Below are 19,103 nucleotides of genomic sequence, written 5' to 3'. Positions count from 1 at the left end.
AGATAGGACAAAACAATAGTAAAAGCAGTGCACCGTAGGAACGGATGGAGAGAACTGATAATCGGATTTTAAGGCTGAGCGAAGGGGATCAAAGAGGGGTAGAATCATCGTTACTCCTGTGCGCCGATACATAGGAGAAAAGAAACATGTGCATCCAAGAGGGAAGCACCGGCTTTGCAAACGATAATGGGGAGAATTTGAGATTGAGATAGGACAAAACAATAGTAAAAGCAGTGCACCGTAGGAACGGATGGAGAGAACTGATAATCGGATTTTAAGGCTGAGCGAAGGGGATCAAAGAGGGGTAGAAGGGAGCTGGAGTGCGGTCAGTATAATTAGGCTGGTGTGTTGGCAGAGATCATAGCCTGTCTGTGGCCCACTCCCACTTGCTGCGCCGCAAGTGGTCGTTGACGTTTTTCTTGAACGTGTGCATACCTCTGCGAGAAGGGGGAGACTGCAGAAGGGTAGGTGGGAGCCGATTCCACGTTGCGATGAGGGAGTGGGGAAATGAGCGGATCGTGTTGTTTCGTGACTGAGGAGGAAGAATACTGGTGAGTTGCGATGGATGATGTGTTGCAGATCTGGTTGTCTCACGAGTAGACATGCGGCATTGCGGTGCGGCTGCTGATGGTGGCAGAATGGCTTTCACCATTTCCGGCCCCCCACAGAGTGCAGCTTGTACAGAAAGCAGAGCCCTGCTACGGTACGGCGGATGTCGAGGCTCGGGAAGTATGATCCATCGCCAATTATGTGCAGGGCACGGCGCTGGATGGCAGTGAGGCGGGCCAAGGTGGTGGGGGCTGCGCTCATCTACACCAGCATGCCATACTCTAACACAGGGCGGACAAAGCCACGGTACACGATTGCCCGGTGCTTGATGTCGCCTTTTCCAGCAGCCTCGACGGTGTGTCCTTGGTCGCATAGGAGAACAGGCGAGATCTGATCGGGGCAGTCGGGAAGTGCTGGTACAACTATGATATCCCTCGGAGGAAATTTGAAATGTTTGGCTCTGCCTGTGTTTGTCCTCGAGCGAGAGCGGAGGCGGTAATGAGTACCAGTGCTGCAGCGGTACCGAGGTGTCCGCCGAGATGTTGGAGAAGGCATTCAGGTAACAGCAAATACGATCAGGAACGCGGAGAATCTTCTCCGCGACATACGACATCGCGTCGATCGACCTGCCACTTGGACCGGCTTCAGCCATGATGAGTCGAGCGATGGCGATCCAGACTGAGACTCTACTCCCACTAATCGATCCTGTAGATATTGTAGACATGTCGATTGAACGTGTTGAAGTGTTTCTCTTCCAAAAGAACACTTCTGTTGAGCACAGTAACTCCTTGAAAAGTCATGTAAAGAAGTCACGAAGTTTTTATTTCCGGGGGAAGTACTAGTAAGCTGACTTACTAACCGAAATTGGGATGAAATGGGCTGCCAAGTGAGCATTGGCGACATAATAGCAAAGCTGAAAGATAAGCAACAATATTGCTGACGCGGACCAAGTAATTGCGTTGCTTTGCGTGTGTGTGTGTGTGTTTGTGTATGTGTATGTGTGTGTGTGTGTGTGTGTGTGTGTGTGTGTGTCTGTGTGTGTGTGTGTGTGTGTTGACATGACAGGACAGTCAATCATTTTCATGGGATATACCAGAATGGTTCTGTGTTGTACACATTATTCAAATTTTTGACCCCAGTGGTAACTTTTTTCCTAATATTTCTCTACACTATTTCTTCCTATTTTCATCGTTTTATTGCACATTGTCTCCACCGTTTAACATTGAATGAATATAGTATAAACAAACGTCGATTCAGCTTGTCTTATGATTGCGGTTATCAAATTATTGTCTCCTCGCCGTTTGTTTAAATAATAATAATTCATTTTTAATTAAAATAGAAGAAATCACATGGAAACGAGTTACGAAGGCACTATCCACGACTGTAACACGATAATTAGCAGTCGGAAAGTGCGATAACAGGGCACAAAACTGACATGTTACTGAGACATTCAACAACCTAAGACCTAGCTCTCACACACCTCGAGTGCGCAAACCAACAGCCTTCCAGCTTGGAAGGTTCAAGGTTATGGCAGGATCAATGAGGGGAAGGTGAGAGCAACAAAGAATGCCGACTGTTACAGGGCCATGACGGGACCAGTTAATAACATGAAAATGCGGTCTAACTACAATTTGAAGCAGCAAAGCAAAACACCATCCAACTTGGGTGGGTCAGCAATATCAGAGATAAAGAAAATGTCTCAGTAACATGTCAGTGTTGTGCCCTGTTATCGCACGTTCTGACTGCTTATTTTGTCACAGTAGTGGATACTTCGAAGTAGATGCTTCGTAACTCGTTTCCATGTGATTTCTTGTAGCGTAACCAAGGAACTGCAGGTAACGCTATAATGTCCACTAACACCACCAGTTACTAAACAATCAGCTCATGGGATAACATTGCACGACACTGACCGACGGTACTGATGTTCTTCAACTAACTGGCTAATAGATCTAGCACATATTGGATGCGCATTCCATCAGCCTTCCAACTTGGAAGGTTCTCAGTTATAGGAAAAATATAAGGAGGGGAAAGAATAATAATTAACACAATAAATAGAGCAAGCTGAGCACTCAGTACAAACACCATGAGCAAATCTGGTTTTCATGTAGAATTATTCCTTGAACGTTTTCGTGCTCATCTCTTCAGAAGGATTAGTGGCAAATCAAAAACAAGACTTGCTTATGGTGCTTGTACTGAGTGCGCAGCAGCTTGCTCCATTTATTGCGTTACGGTAATTACTTTTCTATCTACAGGTAGGTTTTTGAAGAAGAGATTGGTGCCACTTCGGCGATACTTGGGGAATTGAGTGTTGCTCCCTGCATGGGAGCTCGCGGTTTCCCTGCCGACTTGAATTCTCACCTAACTGACTCACGACTGCCAGCCAGAGCACACGAGAAGTACATCGAACCGTCCACTCGGCAAACCTGCAAGAAAGCACCACTCCCTGCTCACTACACAGTGGTTCGGGGAATTCACCCCTCATCAGTTGGGGTTGAGAAGGCTGAGGAAAGCTCGCGCTGGGGACAACAAATTTGTTGTCACCAGCTAATTAGATGATTTGGAGGCAACAACGTTGTGAATGACCAACGGTCCTCAGCGCTTGTCCAGCACCTCCATAAGCGACACTGACTCACGCTGCTATCTGGTGTTCACGAGGTGTTTGTCGCGCTGGAAACGGAGCTTCTCTGTTAGCTGGTATCCCTGGTGACGTTTGTGCCTGGAGAGAGCACTATATAAGTGGTGTTCTTCAGGCACAATCTTCCTCAGCCTACTCAAGCTCAACTGATGAGGCGTGAATTCCCCGAAACACTGTGTACTGAGCAGAGCGTGGTGTTTTCTTGCAAGTTTGCCGAGTGGACGGTTCGATGGAATTCTCGTGTGCTCTGGATGGCAGTCGTGAGTCAGTCAAGTGAGAATTCAAGTCGGCAGGAAAACCGCGAGCTCCCATGTAGGTAGCAACACTCAATTCTTTACGTAAGCTTTTTAATAACGAGAGAGCGTGGAAGCTCAGGGCCCTACGCTATGCTTTCCCTGAGCGAAAAAAATAAATTTTCTCTTTGCATGCAAGGGTAATACGACACCGTCTACCACCTTGATGACCTAGGCAAAAAAGCATAGGGATGTTATAAATTTTTCATTTCTCCTATTTTTTTCAAGACATAACCTAGGATTCGAACCCGCACTATCGCCCTGCATGCACTCCCCCGATACACTTTGCATACGTACTCATTCTTCCAAGTTGCTTCACGTTATGATCTTGCATTTGAAAGCCCTATTTGAATATTGTAGCCAGCTGTCTTTGATGGTACGGTACCTGACAGGTACAGGATAGCGCCAGGCATGCCAGCGGCACAAACACACGAACACACAAACAGCTGTGTGGACCCTGGCTAGCGCCAGACGTTACTGAAGTAACGTCTTTTGCATAGCTACGGGAATAAAAATAATCCATTCTTTTGAGGGAAAGGCGCAAACGGGAAAAGTCTGAAGAAAAACTTGACTGCCAACACCAGGACTCGAACCAGGGACACTCGCTTGAGGCCAGCAATGCTCTAACCACTGAGCTATGGTGTAGTCGTTATCCCAGCAGAGACCGTCTAGCATTTTCCATTTTCTTCAGACTTCGTAACTCACATTTCCTAATGACAATAATAATGATATATTGTCTACCTATGCATCTATGCAAGAACGCACCACCAGCCAATTAGGACATGTAAAAATGACATTGTATAGACGTCCAATGCAAATGAGATCTTGGTAGTTTTGTCGTTGAACCGTTTTAGCATTAATAGCACGATCGAAAGATATTGAGCACTTTTGTGCAGTGGATCTCTACCTGCTTTTGTTAAATGTCCATCAGTATATTTTCACACGTCCTAATTGGCTGGTGGTGCATTCTTGCGTAGGTGCATGTATAGACAAGATATTTTACTCATGTGTTCTGCCTCCATCCTAGTCTTAAATAATATTATACAAGAATAGGATTTTAGAACCGGTGTTGCTGTGCTCACATTGTGGACGGGAATCCTCTAGTGCTGTCACCGGCACAACACCCAGGTGGCCAGTGCTTTTGTTGTGCACGAAGAACTCCTGGCTGGGCAAGCAGTCCAGCACGGTCACCTCCTCGCCGGGTTTGCACTCGATCCGTCTAGGTTTGCTTGCGGACGGAGGTGGTACGCTCTCACAGATGTGTGCGGCAAAGGGGAAATCTGCACGATACAGAAACACACATAACAGACATCAACAGTGCTATTTACATGGAATTTTTGTAGTGGGTATGTTTGTTACATGCCGTTTCGGTAAAGCTCATAATCCAGAGGATGGCAGTGAGCAGATCAGAGCCACCAGGGCTTGTTAATCAACTTCACGAACTCCTAATCGTTGCATCAATGTCACTCTCATGCCAGATTACGACTATCCAAATCAAATTTGGGTCGCACCACGGGCGGAAAATCATTCCGCATCCAAGCAGGTCTCAGAAGACCCCACTTTGCACAGCTACACTTCTGAGGGTAGAGGGATTGTAGGTCCAAACTGAAGTTTGAATAACGTTAAAGGGGAAGTGCATCGATTTTTCGAGTAGGGTCCAGAAGAAAGACAATTTGATATCGGTTCGAATGGCATATCTCTCGCTTCCATACGATACGCCAAACTTGCCAAATCGCCAATTGTATACTTGCGTTGCCATAGCGACCAGCGCAGTGATGACGTATGAAAGGCTTAGCTCCACCACAGAGTAGGTCGATCACTTCAGAATTTGGTCATTTTCAATTGGTTTATTGTATTCACGAAGCGAAAGAAGGACTGTGTTCAATGCTGTTAGTGCAGTGAACTGTTTGTTAGTAGTCCTCTCGGTTGTGTACTGGGACGTGACACCGACAGGAGAATGCTGGAGTGCGGAGACATCAGCAGACAAGAGAAAATAGTTACGAACAAAAAGCTGAAATCTTGGTTGGGACAAATCAAACGTTCAGCATTTCCCCAGCCAAAGACCATGCCATTTGCTCTTTCCACTTCCTGAAGATGGATGTGATGCTCCCTGGCGACTCTCCTATCTCTCGTAACATCTTCTGAAGCCAGGTGAGACGACGGGTGGTGGAGATTGACGAATGAAATAATGCCGTAGGTTTGAAAATTTGCTGAAAATGTCTCAGGAGAGATGACGAGTACCAAGCATCTTCTCCTAGGGGAACCATTTCCTAGGCACAGTCAGCCTAGGGAAGTGCAAGAGAAGGCCGATAAACAGTTCACGGCACTAATAGCATTGAACACAGCACTTCTTTCACATCGTGAATACAATAAGACAATTGAAAACGACCAATTTCTGCATTGATCAACCTTCTCTGTGGTGGAGCTAAGCCTTTCATACGTCATCACTACGCTGGTCGCTATGGCAACGTGAGTATACAATTGGCGATTTGGCAAGTTTGGCTTATCGTATGGAAGAGAGAGATACACCATTCGAACCGATATCAAATTGCCTTTCTTCTGGATCCTACTCGAAAAATCGATGCACTTCCCCTTTAAAGGGGAAGTTAAAGCAAAAAATAAAATTTCACCAGTTGTAGGTTTCGGGGTGCTGAGTCGAATGGTCGTGGTCCGAGGAAGCTGAGACGCTCCCTTCCTACTTGAATCCCAATCGAACTCGCGCACTTCCACCGAAACTGGGTGACTGCGCCCTACCAGATGGGGATTTGTATGCAAAATGTCACTAAAAGCGCCATTTCGTTCTTATAAAAGCACGAATGACCGCGATTGGCCCATATGTTGTAGTCTTTTGGACGCTGAGTCGACTGGTTTTGGTCCAAAAAGGCTGCGATGCAGCGTTCCTCCTTTATTCCCAATCGAACATGGTTGAACAAGTGGTCACGTGCTCATGCGTACGCCAGTCACCTGGTCACCGTGCCTGCAGGGTACAACTTACTAGCCTGTTTGACCTTTTTTGGGTGCAGTCCTGTCACTCGAGTTGAACCTTGGTGTGAAAGTTGTCGCCTGCTGGCGTGGTGACCAGGTGATTTGGGCACCCAGGAGCACGTGACCGCTTCTTCAACCATGTTCGATTGGGAATAAAGGAGGAACGCTGCATCGCAGCCTTTTCGGACCAAAACCAGTCGACTCAGCGTCCAAAAGACTACAACATATGGGCCAATCGCGGTCATCCGTGCTTTTATAAGAACGAAGTGGCGCTTTTAGTGACATTTTACATACAAATCCCAATCTAGTAGGGCGCAGTCACCCAGTTTCGGTGGAAGTGCGCGAGTTCGATTGGGATTCAAGTAGGAAGGGAGCGTCTTAGCTTTCTCGGACCAAGACCATTCGACTTAGCACCCCGAAGACTACAACTGGTGAAATTTTAATTTTTGCCTTAACTTCCCCTTTAACACGAACCATAAAGTGACGTGAGCACAGTATTATGATTACATCAGTCAAGTACACGTACCGGTACCGTATTATCTCCATTACAAGCGCAGTCTCTTGTAGAAGCCCAGTCTCCAATATAATCCCAGGGTCAGGATTGGTTGAAAATATATAAGCCTAGAATGGACCGGAGGATGTACCCAGTGTGCTGACAGCGCTCAACACCGCGGAGGCAGAGTGTAATACAGAACAGAGCAACAAGGACAATCAAGGTGTGTTTGCTGCTACTTCAAGTTTCATGCTCTTGCAATCATCAGGCAACATCTTTTCCCTGATGATTGCAAGAGCATGAAACTTGAAGTAGCAGCAAACAAGCCTTGATTGTCCTTGTTGTTCTGTTCTGTAAGCCCACAATGGAGATAATATGGTATGTGATGAGAGAAGTCCATCGGGATGTGCACTGAGGACCCTAAGTAAGGCTTAGAGGGGTTCCAAATGAGGGATCATCGTTTGATACCCATTCTATGTATCTCCTGATTAACGATGCGACACAATGAGCATACATGGATCGCTACCTTTTGGACACTTACTGACTGCAACAGGAATGGCAGGGTTCTCATCATCGGGCATCGCACTTTCATTCCTGACATCGCTATCATCTCCCTGAGCCAATGCCAGGTTGTCACGAGGTGCCTGGCCGCATTCCCGGACTGGGTTGAGCACGCTTGCATCATGATCTAACAGATGCATGGCCTGCACAGGAGAGCCAGGGGCACTGGCGTTGCTCACATGTTGCGTCAGTGCATCGAAACGCTGTGCATTGAGTGCTTCGAACTCGTGCCCCGGAGTCACCGGCACACTTGCAGATCTTGGCGGAGTGGAGTAGCCTGCACTGCCGTGCTCGTTCACAGTGCTGGCCGCATGATGCCCATCGGTTTCAGGCACATGTGCTTGTCCTCGGTGAGTCGGCAAAGGGACGCTGGCAGAGCGTACAGATGCATTCCCGAATGGCTTTTGTTCACCTGCGCGCCCTGGCCTTGCTGACTGCTGGCGATATACAGCAGGTATGGGTCGACTGGGGCACAACACAGGTGCACTAGCTGTCCTCTGCAGGGTTGATCTGTCCACATCACCAGATTCGTCCGCGACTATGGCCGACTCGCGCGCATCCACCTCCGCAACACTCTCCAGTCCTGTTTGGCTAGTCAGTGGTAGGCTTGCTGAATGTCGCACACCACCTGTACTTTGCTGCAGGGAGCTCGACGTACGGGACCGCTGAAGCAGTCTCTCCAACTCCTGCTCCGCTAGCAACTGCCTTTCCGGGGGTCTTCCAAGACCGGCCGCAAATTCAGAATGCGGGGAGCTCATCACAATATCGTTCTCTTTGGCTTATCCAATCTATCAAGCAAAAAACGAAATGTTACACAAGAACATCATCTAAAGTCTACTTGGCTAATAACGACTGCGGATATAACGACAATTCGCGAATAACGAGAGAATTTCCGTGCCCAGAGCAAAGTCCCATCCAACTGTAATACATATAATGAGACTTCGGGGATAACGACACTTCGCGAATTAGGACACTTTTCTGATGCCCCGCCGAGTGTCGTTATAAGCGATGTTGACTGTACATATAATGAGACTTCGGGTATAACGACACTTTGTGAATAACGACAATTTTGTGTCGTTTTAAGCGAAGTTGACTGTAGTACCGTATTTCCCTGATTGTAAGTCGCACCAGTTCTAACTGGGTCATGCTCGATTGTAAGTCGCACTCGATTTGTCGGCCCTGAAATTAAGTGTAGAAAGGTGCGACATATATTCAGGGAAATACGGCAAGTGTCTAAATAATACTTCAAACAGTAATAATTGCACAGCCATAGCAAGGGAAATTTGAACCAGAACAAGAGTCATTTTACTACATTCTCAACCCGTCACAACCAATATTTAATAGTACGAGAGTCAGCTATAAACTTTCACGGCTGCATGCGTGAATGCTCAGGACGTCAAAGCCGAGTGACCTTCGACTGGGTAACTGTGCACTAGAACCTGGGGAACGAGGAAACAAAATGGTACGGTGCAGCCCAATGAAATACAATCAAGTGAGTCCATGCCACACCAGGCGGCTCATGGAATCTTGTGCAGGGCGACAGCTTGACTCACCCGATTGGATTTCAATGAGCAGCACTGAGCTTTGCTCAACCTTTGCCCATATCAAAGGTTCCTTCGGAGATTGAAGTGTGCCAATACAGATACTCATTATGCCCAATGCAGAAGTTGGAGAATTTGCAGAATTATCAAAGAAGCAAAATGAACTCAAGATCCTAATTGACTCCAACCTGGCCAATTGTGCCACGCTAAAACACGAAAGAAACCAGCTGTCGCATAGGATTCGCAGAATTCAACGTGATGAAGCAAACAAGAGAAAAGATAAGCTGGCTAAGCACGTAGAGAATGGCACCCGACTCCACCAAGATGTTCATTGCCGCATCAGCTATGAGAGCTGGCAAGCAGCCATCGCTTACAGTTCACTCCCAGGATGGCCATTCATTGCTTAGGAACTGTGACAAAGGAGATCGTGTTCGGGAGCATATTGCAAGCCAGTTCGCTGACCCAGCGACCACCCCGATGGCTCCACTAACTCTATGCCACCTGAACAACCCGATCACACCTCATGAAATCTCAAAGGCAGCATCTCAATTGAGAAATCTCAGGGCGTGTAGACCAGACAATGCTCCTGCTCAAATATGCCACGAACGAGCTGGGATCAATCATCACCTCCCTCATTAACACTTGCATCGACAACGGCACTGATATGTCATCCATCATTGGTACAGGAGCGCTAATTCCCACCAAACAAGACCAAGGGCCCAGTCGCTAACAGGCGTCCCATCATTCTGTTAAATACCGTACGAAAGCGCCTCTCTCTCTCTCTGGTCGTACTCAGCCGTATTTGCAGGCAAGTCTCCGAGTACCTGGGCGACTCGCAATCTGGGTTCAGAGCTGGTCGCAGCACAGCAGATGTAGTGTGGACCCGGTATATCTCATTGCCAAGGCGATACGGTACCGCTGGGATTGCCACATCCTCGGCCTAGACATGTCGAAAGCGTTCGACACGATTAACAGGGATAAGCTCCTGGAAACCATGAAAAACATTACGGGCTCTGACGAAGTTTGCCTTATACATAACCTGATACACAATACAACAATAACGGTCAAGATTGGGTCTGCCACATCTCAACCATTTCGCAGCACGATTGGTACCACACAAGGGGATGGCCTCAGTCCCGTGCTATATATGCTACTTCGAAGCTGCACTACGTGAGAGTGCAGAGCCAATTTCCCAACCAGACCAGCAACAGACCACCTACTCCCCCACGAGACCCGATATGCAGATGAAATCAACTTCTATTTTAAGGACCGCAAGTGGCTAGAGACCAATCTGCCAACACTATTGGACACTCTCGGTACGTAGTTCTTAAATGGCAACCAATCGAAGACCGAGTGGATACATCTGACGGCGGACTCACACGATTGGAAGACCGATTGGGGAGGAGGAAGACTGTGGCAGACGAATGAGTCGGGCGAGGGTGCTGGGGGATTTCCCTTTGGCACGACGCACGCGGGATGGGACGCGTATCATCTCAGCCAGGGAGTCGTGAAGTATAGTCAAACCTCGTTAGGACGAACACTTGAGTCGGGCGAGGGTGCTGGGGGATTTCCCTTTGGCACGACGCACGCGGGATGGGACGCGTATCATCTCAGCCAGGGAGTCGTGAAGTATAGTCAAACCTCGTTAGGACGAACACTGACAAGGCGAACTTTCCTTTAGTACGAACTAGGGCCAATCCTATGGTTGGCCAAGCATCATATAAAGTCAAAATTAGTTGCTGTCTGATGATCGGTTAAAACCGTGAAACTCAAAGTTAGAGTAGAAATAAAATGGCAATAAATAAGATAAATTGTGCACTCATAACAACAGCAAAAATGAAGAAAGTCAAGTTCCATAAAGTTTTCTTGTGACTGTCATCAGTGGAACGCCGTCACATAAAAATGTAATAACTAAAACACACACTTATATACATGTAGCTAATATGGTTTCAGGTAGAAATACAGCAGCTAACAGGTACAAAAAGGGAAGTTTGCACCTTTGCAATGTGTGAATATAGTGTACATTCATTCACACAGTATCACATTCATCTGCCACTACCTTTCTCACATACACTATATTCACACATTGCAAAGGTGCAAACTTCCCTTTTTGTACCTGTTAGCTGCTGTATTTCTACCAGAAACCATATTAGCTACATGTATATAAGTGTGTGTTTTGTTATTACATTTTTATGTGACGGCGTTCCACTGATGACAGTCACAAGAAAACGTTATGGAACTTGACTTTCTTCATTTTTGCTGTTGTTATGAGTGCACAATTTATCTTATTTATTGCCATTTTACGACTATTGTCTCCTCGTCGATTGTTTAGAGTAGAAATGCTTTTTGATTCCTCTCAAGTGTGTGTAAAGTCAAAATTATTTGTTTAAGACAAACTCCTCTACGGCTACAGGGGCGTCGGAAGGAGTTTAACATTTGTGCGGCTAAAGTGTGAGAGGGGGGTCCTGCCCCGGGAAAAATTTTGAAAATTGGGCCTAAAAAGCCATATAGAATAAAAAAAGAATATGCATGCTGATGATACACCGCATTCGCATATGATTGTCGATGTAAAACATGGTACCTGTACAAGAGTCGACAAGCCACCAACAAGGTTGAAATTTAAAAAAAATCGAAAATTATTGGTGCGGCTTTGGCCGCACCTGCCGCACTAGTTCCGACGCCCCTGGGCTAACGTTCGTGAAAACGAACAAATTTCAAGCGTGATTCGAACAAAATCAGCGCGTAGTACGAACTTTCGGTCCCCGTCGGTACGCTGGCTGTAGGTTTTTCTGATAGTCGGGGCTGTGTTTTCACTTGTACTGGCAAAACATGTTACAAGGTGGAGGACATGCTGTCAGTAATTCATTGCACATTGTACTTACCTGTTGCTGGGTTATGTTATGAAAAATTGTTTTACATTTGCCACAGCATGCACCTTCCCATCAATACAATCCATATGATATGCATATCAATTCTTTGTTAGATCTGGATAAGAAGAACTCCGGATATGACAAACAAACATGTTCGGTCCCTTGAAGTTCGTCCTAACGGGGTTTGACTACCGGTATTTTGACGACTCCCTGAAAGTGGCCCTGATGTGCCCATGGCGCTTCGAGATACCGGGACGATTTCTCTTGGTCCTGATCTTTCCAGCCGTTGAACTTGAAGTCCAGGATGATGGAAATCCATCAAGGTGAACTGAAATGAAAATAGATTTCATTCGGAGCTGTCGTAACGACGTGCACCGCTGACTATGTACAATGATGTACAGGATAGAACAGCGTGCACCGCTGACTATGTACAATGATGTACAGGATAGAACAGCGTGCACCGCTGACTATGTACAATGATGTACAGGATAGAACAGCGTGCACCGCTGACTATGTACAATGATGTACAGGATAGAACAGCGTGCACCGCTGACTATGTACAATGATGTACAGGATAGAACAGCGTGCACCGCTGACTATGTACAATGATGTACAGGATAGAACAGCGTGCACCGCTGACTATGTACAATGATGTACAGGATAGAACAGCGTGCACCGCTGACTATGTACAATGATGTACAGGATAGAACAGCGTGCACCGCTGACTATGTACAATGATGTACAGGATAGAACAGCGTGCACCGCTGACTATGTACAATGATGTACAGGATAGAACAGCGTGCACCGCTGACTATGTACAATGATGTACAGGATAGAACAGTGTGCACTGCTGACTATGTACAATGATGTACAGGATAGAACAGTGTGCACCGCTGACTATGTACAATGATGTACAGGATAGAACAGTGTGCACTGCTGACTATGTACAATGATGTACAGGATAGAACAGTGTGCACTGCTGACTATGTACAATGATGTACAGGATAGAACAGTGTGCACTGCTGACTATGTACAATGATGTACAGGATAGAACAGTGTGCACCGCTGACTATGTACAATGATGTACAGGATAGAACAGTGTGCACTGCTGACTATGTACAATGATGTACAGGATAGAACAGTGTGCACCGCTGACTATGTACAATGAGGTACAGGATAGAACAGTGTGCACCGCTGACTATGTACAATGATGTACAGGATAGAACAGCGTGCACCGCTGACTATGTACAATGATGTACAGGATAGAACAGTGTGCACTGCTGACTATGTACAATGATGTACAGGATAGAACAGCGTGCACTGCTGACTATGTACAATGATGTACAGGATAGAACAGCGTGCACCGCTGACTATGTACAATGATGTACAGGATAGAACAGTGTGCACTGCTGACTATGTACAATGATGTACAGGATAGAACAGCGTGCACTGCTGACTATGTACAATGATGTACAGGATAGAACAGCGTGCACCGCTGACTATGTACAATGATGTACAGGATAGAACAGTGTGCACCGCTGACTATGTACAATGATGTACAGGATAGAACAGCGTGCACTGCTGACTATGTACAATGATGTACAGGATAGAACAGTGTGCACCGCTGACTATGTACAATGATGTACAGGATAGAACAGTGTGCACCGCTGACTATGTACAATGATGTACAGGATAGAACAGCGTGCACTGCTGACTATGTACAATGATGTACAGGATAGAACAGCGTGCACTGCTGACTATGTACAATGATGTACAGGATAGAACAGTGTGCACTGCTGACTATGTACAATGATGTACAGGATAGAACAGCGTGCACTGCTGACTATGTACAATGATGTACAGGATAGAACAGTGTAGTACTGTACATCTGGTACACGTGTGCACCACAGACACATCACTCGCCGTCACCGTAGTGACGCGCATTTAACCCTTTCCGTGCTGGCCCCCTTCACTCCAGCAAACTGCCTTTGCAGCGCACTGACTCTCCTCGTGTCATTTCCACGCACAGGTTTGAACGAGTGTTTCTCTCAATTCAGTTCACCTTGATGGATTTTCGTCATCCTGCGCTTGTTGGAAAGATCAGGACCAAGCGAATCCATCCTGGTAGCTCTCATCTCAATATGCACGGCGGTGCAACTTCTACGTTCTCTCGAAACTACCTCACGATGCCTCGCAAAGGCACAGGAACTCGATCTCACATTCTTTTTCGGTTTCTTATTCCAGTTCAGCCGATTTCACGATTCAAACTGCGCTACAAAGCTGAGATCCACATGCTTTTGCCGGTGTCCATTATGCATGCGCTGTGCCAAAGGGAAATCCCCTGGCACGCCAGGCTGCGAACGCATGAACAAAAAAATTCACGATCGCTCAGTGCCGTGAATCCGCGATCCGTGTTCACACCGTCGCCGCTCCGTCAATCTTTCTCCTATCGCGAAGAACTTTACATGTATATCGCTAAAAAGCTGAGCTCAATACCTTTCCGTAATTCCAACGGTGTATCGATTGTCGAGATAGACTTATTTTTGACGGAGTTACGAAAGCTTGTACACTGATCTATGCACTGGGATATACGGCGCAAATCTCATGACGTCTGCATAAGTCGTTTGGCGTACAGGGCACATGTGCCTATACCCGGGCATAAGCGCACCCTCACAAATAAGCGCATGGGCATATAATTGAACCTAAATGCACTTCCATCCCACGACATACGGGGTCAAGGACACCACAAAAACATAGTTTAATGAATAAAAGTGCGGCGCAGTATCACACTATTTGATACAATGCACCAATACACTAGAAACTCAAGCGCATGCACCTGTACATGTGAAACAGAACTACCCGCAAAAAAATAGCAAATAACGCAAAAACTCACTCATAAACTCAAGCGCATGCACCTGTACATGTGAAACAGAACTACCCGCAAAAAAATAGCAAATAACGCAAAAACTCACTCATAAGCGCATGGACCTTTATGTGCGTCATTACGATAATGGAATTCCAAAGTGTTCCTTTCTTCCAAACCCTGCGCAACGTGGCCTGCGGAAGCGAAGGCTATAGCTTGTGTGTTTCTGAACATTCAAGTGATGCTAACGCGGATCCCGCGAATATTATTATTTATTAATACGCAACAATTTCATACCAGTTTCCCCCGAAAACCTAGGCCCATGAACCATGTGAACCTTTGCATTGTGTGACGTCTGTATTTTGTAGCCAACGCGTTAATTTAACGCTAAGCTAGGCTCAGAGCATAGCCAGAACATGCAAAACTATCCAAGTCTAAGACTGAAAAGGGTTTGCTCCCCACAATGGAGCCAGCGCTATTCCGCCGACTTGACTTGACTCATCGCCGAAGTCGAAACCAGTATTTCGTGAGTCCAAGATGTTACAAAGGCCCAGGCCTGACTCTGATGACCATGATGACTGCTACGACCTTTTGATCTTTGCAGTCGGACTTTGGAAACAACGCCTACGGATACTGGTAGATCTACAGTGAATGCGTGTATGATTGTGAAAAGAATGAAACGTGGTCACCTTGCATTTGGCCGGCCTCGTGCGCTATCAACAGTATCATGCAAAAAGAAGACCACGTACCATCGGAATAGTCGGTCCACTTGACAGCAGTTCCATTGAATCACTCCTGTGTTCTGCCGACCGCGCTCACAGGGTGATTAGATTAGGCCCGGTCAGAACAAGCTCGGACTTCACTCGTCGGGTCTCTTCAAACGCTTTTTCAGGTACTTTTCGAAACGTGGCCTTTGACTTTGTCACCTGCACGGAATATGATTGTACAGTCATGTAGTTCTCCACCATGCCAAGGATAGCCTTATAGAATAATTTTAGTACATGTATGGCCATAAGACTGGACTGAATGATGTAGCATCCTGTCAGGAAGTAGAGCGCATATGCGGCATAAGCAAGCGGCCTAAGACTAAGAAAAAAGAATAATTTTAGTACATGTATGGCCATAAGACTGGACTGAATGATGTAGCATCCTGTCAGGAAGTAGAGCGCATATGCGGCATAAGCAAGCGGCCTAAGACTAAGAGTATATAACTTAGTAAGAGTGTCCTTACTACTACTAGTAGATCTACTGTTTACAGTACTAGTCTAGCCTCTGAGTCTGAGTCTAGGCTTTGCAGGGGCGTATCCAACAAGGCAACAGGCAACAATCTCTACTCCACTACCAGTACCATACATGCCTGGGGTTTCCAGTTTACAATTAATTATTTAGTCAAAACTGAATACTCGTACTGTACTGAGACATGTACAAATTTTTACTACAAGTAGTTAGTTAGTTCATGCATGGTTTCCAGTCTGGATCGGCCCATGCGTTGCAAATACAACAGACTGTTTCAGACTCAGACTCAGAGTCAGACTGTCATGACTCCGACATGAGGCAGATGATCTGATCGACCCGGCCTGCAGCCTGGATATCAGAGCTGCAGACGCATGCGCAGGCATGAGCTGCCACGTCAGCAAAACACAAACCGACAGGACTCGTACTGTACTCGCTCTTTGACGACTATGGAGAATAAACGTGCATGAAAGGACACAGTACCCGTAAACCAGGTAAACCTAGAGTGGAGAATAGCGAGGTGCATTCAAATTTCCGAACAGGTCATGTAGGTACTGTGTAAGAATGAAGGAAATGTTTCACAGGCCAGGCTTGCACCTTGATCTCTCCGACATCTTTGTGGCTGGCAAAGTGTCATGCAGCCACCGAAATAGTGCTAGTGAGAAACTGACCTACCGCCCAGTCGAGAAAGGCCCTGACGGCTTGAGGCAGAACTGAGTCTGTGACATGCTGGAGATCTGATCATGGTGGAGGGCGCGGTGAAAACCAGGCAGCAGTAATGCAGTATCATATCAGTGTTACCATGGTTACAGACTGTCCAACCGTCCTGCATTGCTTTGACTGAGCAGGACAGTCCTGCTTTGGACCAAAACATTCGTACACACTTACATGAGACACGATTGCCTTTGTATACATTGTATAATATGGGTGTCCTGCTTGGCCGGGAATGGTGGCAAGGTTGGACAGGTTGGACAGTAACACCCGGCAACCTTGAAGCAAGCATGTTACCAAATGTTAGCAAACCAGTCAGAATTTTTGAAAGAGTTGGTGCAGGTCCGTTGCAAACAGTGCAGCCATGGTGGTGCACTGTAGAATGCTGTCAAAATGGTTACAGGGGAAGTTAGGGCAAAAATTAAAATTTCACCAGTTGTAGTCTTCGGGGTGCTGAGTCGAATGGTCTCGGTCCGAGAAAGCTGAGACGCTCCCTTCCTACTTGAATCCCAATCGAACTCGCGCACTTCCACCGAAACTGGGTGACTGCGCCCTACTAGATGGGGATTTGTAGGCAAAATGTCACTAAAAGCGCCATTTCGTTCTTATAAAAGCACGGATGACCGCGATTGGCCCATTTGTTGTAGTCTTTTGGACGCTGAGTCGACTGGTTTTGGTCCGAAAAGGCTGCGATGCAGCGTTCCTCCTTTATTCCCAATCGAACATGGTTGAACAAGCGGTCACGTGCTCCTGGGTGCCCAAATCACCTGGTCACCACGCCAGCAGGCGACAAATTTCACACCAAGGTTCAACTCGAGTGACAGGAGTGCACCCAAAAAAGGTCAAACATGCTAGTAAGTTGTACCCTGCAGGCACGGTGACCAGGTGACTGGTGTACGCAGGAGCACGTGACCGCTTGTTCAACTATCTTCGATTGGGAATATAGGAGGAACGCTGCATCGCAGCCTTTTCGGATCAAAACCAGTCGACTCAGCGTCCAAAAGACTACAACATATGGGCCAATCGCGGTCATCCGTGCTTTTATAAGAACGAAATGGCGCCTTTAGTGACATTTTGCATACAAATCCCCATCTCGTAGGGCGCAGTCACCCAGTTTCAGTGGAAGTGCGCGAGTTCGATTGGGATTCAAGTAGGAAGGGAGCGTCTCAGCTTTCTCGGACCAAGACCATTCGACTCAGCACCCCGAAGACTACAACTGGTGAAATTTTAATTTTTGCCTTAACTTCCCCTTTAAGCCCCAAACAACAGTCTTCTCAACCAGAGTGGACGTTGAGAGGATGGTGCCTTATAAAATTAAGAAGAAGTCAGCACCGGAAGCAAATATGGATATCTTCCAACTTCCAGTTCAAGGCTTTGACAAACGACCACTGTACTTGATACTGTCTCGGATGATATCCATGTAAGCTTGATACATCCTGATGATCATGTGCAGGAAATGCAGTTAATAGTGGGCCGCAGCGACAACGGTAAACCAGTATGTGAGACTGAAGCGTTCAAACCTGTCCTTGGTGGTTATCCTCTATATGTATCCTCAGCTGAAAAGAAGACGTTCAGTTGGTATGCGAGTTATTTATTCAATGAATTCAACCGTGATTTACGCTCAACATCACTATCAATTTCTGAGGACAGCTGCACTGTCACCGCTACTAATACCGACTGTGCAACGGCTGTATGTACTAACGGATTCTCATCCGGCAGAGCGTGCTGGTGTTTCCAGATCAACTGGGAAGATCATCACAACATCTTAATGAGTGTAGCAAATCTGAAAGACAGGGATACAGTCAGAGAAGCAGAGACGTGCAGGGAGGTGCAAGGATGGTGGTGGCGCGAGGAAAATTGTCGGCAGCATACGCACAATAGGTCTTCTGACATCACCATACCGTACAAGAAGTGCTATGCGGCTATGACTATTGATCTAGATCGTCAGAGGATAGAGCTGCTGGTCAATGACATGGACCGAAGACACATCCTCAGCCTGCCCTCTGACCGCCCTAGCGGTGGAGGAAAGTGGTATCCATATTTCCGTCTGAACAACACCGGTGAGCCAGTTGAATTAGTAGGTACACTGTACTAGGTAAAAAGGGGTAGAGTAGAAAAGAAGCACCACCATGTAGCACATTCAGTAGCATGGCCCTCTTGTACGTGTGTGTGCGTGCGTGCATGATCCTATTGAAAGTTTACCTTCATGGCTAATGCTTCCCGATCCCTAGAGTTCTCTAGGCCCACTGTTTTCTTTATTCCACCTACATGTATATGTATCCAGGTTATCCTATCTTTTATCCGTTTGGGCATGATCGTCCATTTTATTTGTCCGTTTGATTTGCAATGTAACATAAAACAAAACAAAA

General features: G+C 46.6%; 1 protein-coding gene across 1 annotated transcript in view; it reads right to left on the bottom strand.

Annotated features, from left to right (window-relative positions):
• The window catches only part of LOC135823904 (uncharacterized), a 55,253-nt gene extending 39,498 nt beyond the window's left edge, over positions 1-15,755 (bottom strand). The window contains exons 1-3 of the mRNA XM_065336780.1: positions 15,540-15,755; positions 7,497-8,304; positions 4,560-4,757 (exon numbers count right to left, since the gene is read on the bottom strand). Coding sequence (XP_065192852.1) covers positions 4,560-4,757; positions 7,497-8,274 — 976 coding nt within the window. The 5' untranslated portion in view covers positions 8,275-8,304; positions 15,540-15,755. The remainder of the gene's footprint in view (positions 1-4,559; positions 4,758-7,496; positions 8,305-15,539) is intronic.
• Positions 15,756-19,103: the final 3,348 nt, after the last annotated feature.

The sequence above is a fragment of the Sycon ciliatum genome, chromosome 8 (assembly GCF_964019385.1).
Source record: "Sycon ciliatum chromosome 8, ocSycCili1.1, whole genome shotgun sequence".
Taxonomy (NCBI): Eukaryota; Metazoa; Porifera; class Calcarea; order Leucosolenida; family Sycettidae; genus Sycon; species Sycon ciliatum.
The sequence above is the reverse complement of the archived record's forward strand: the minus strand, read 5'-3'. Positions and strand labels throughout refer to the sequence as shown.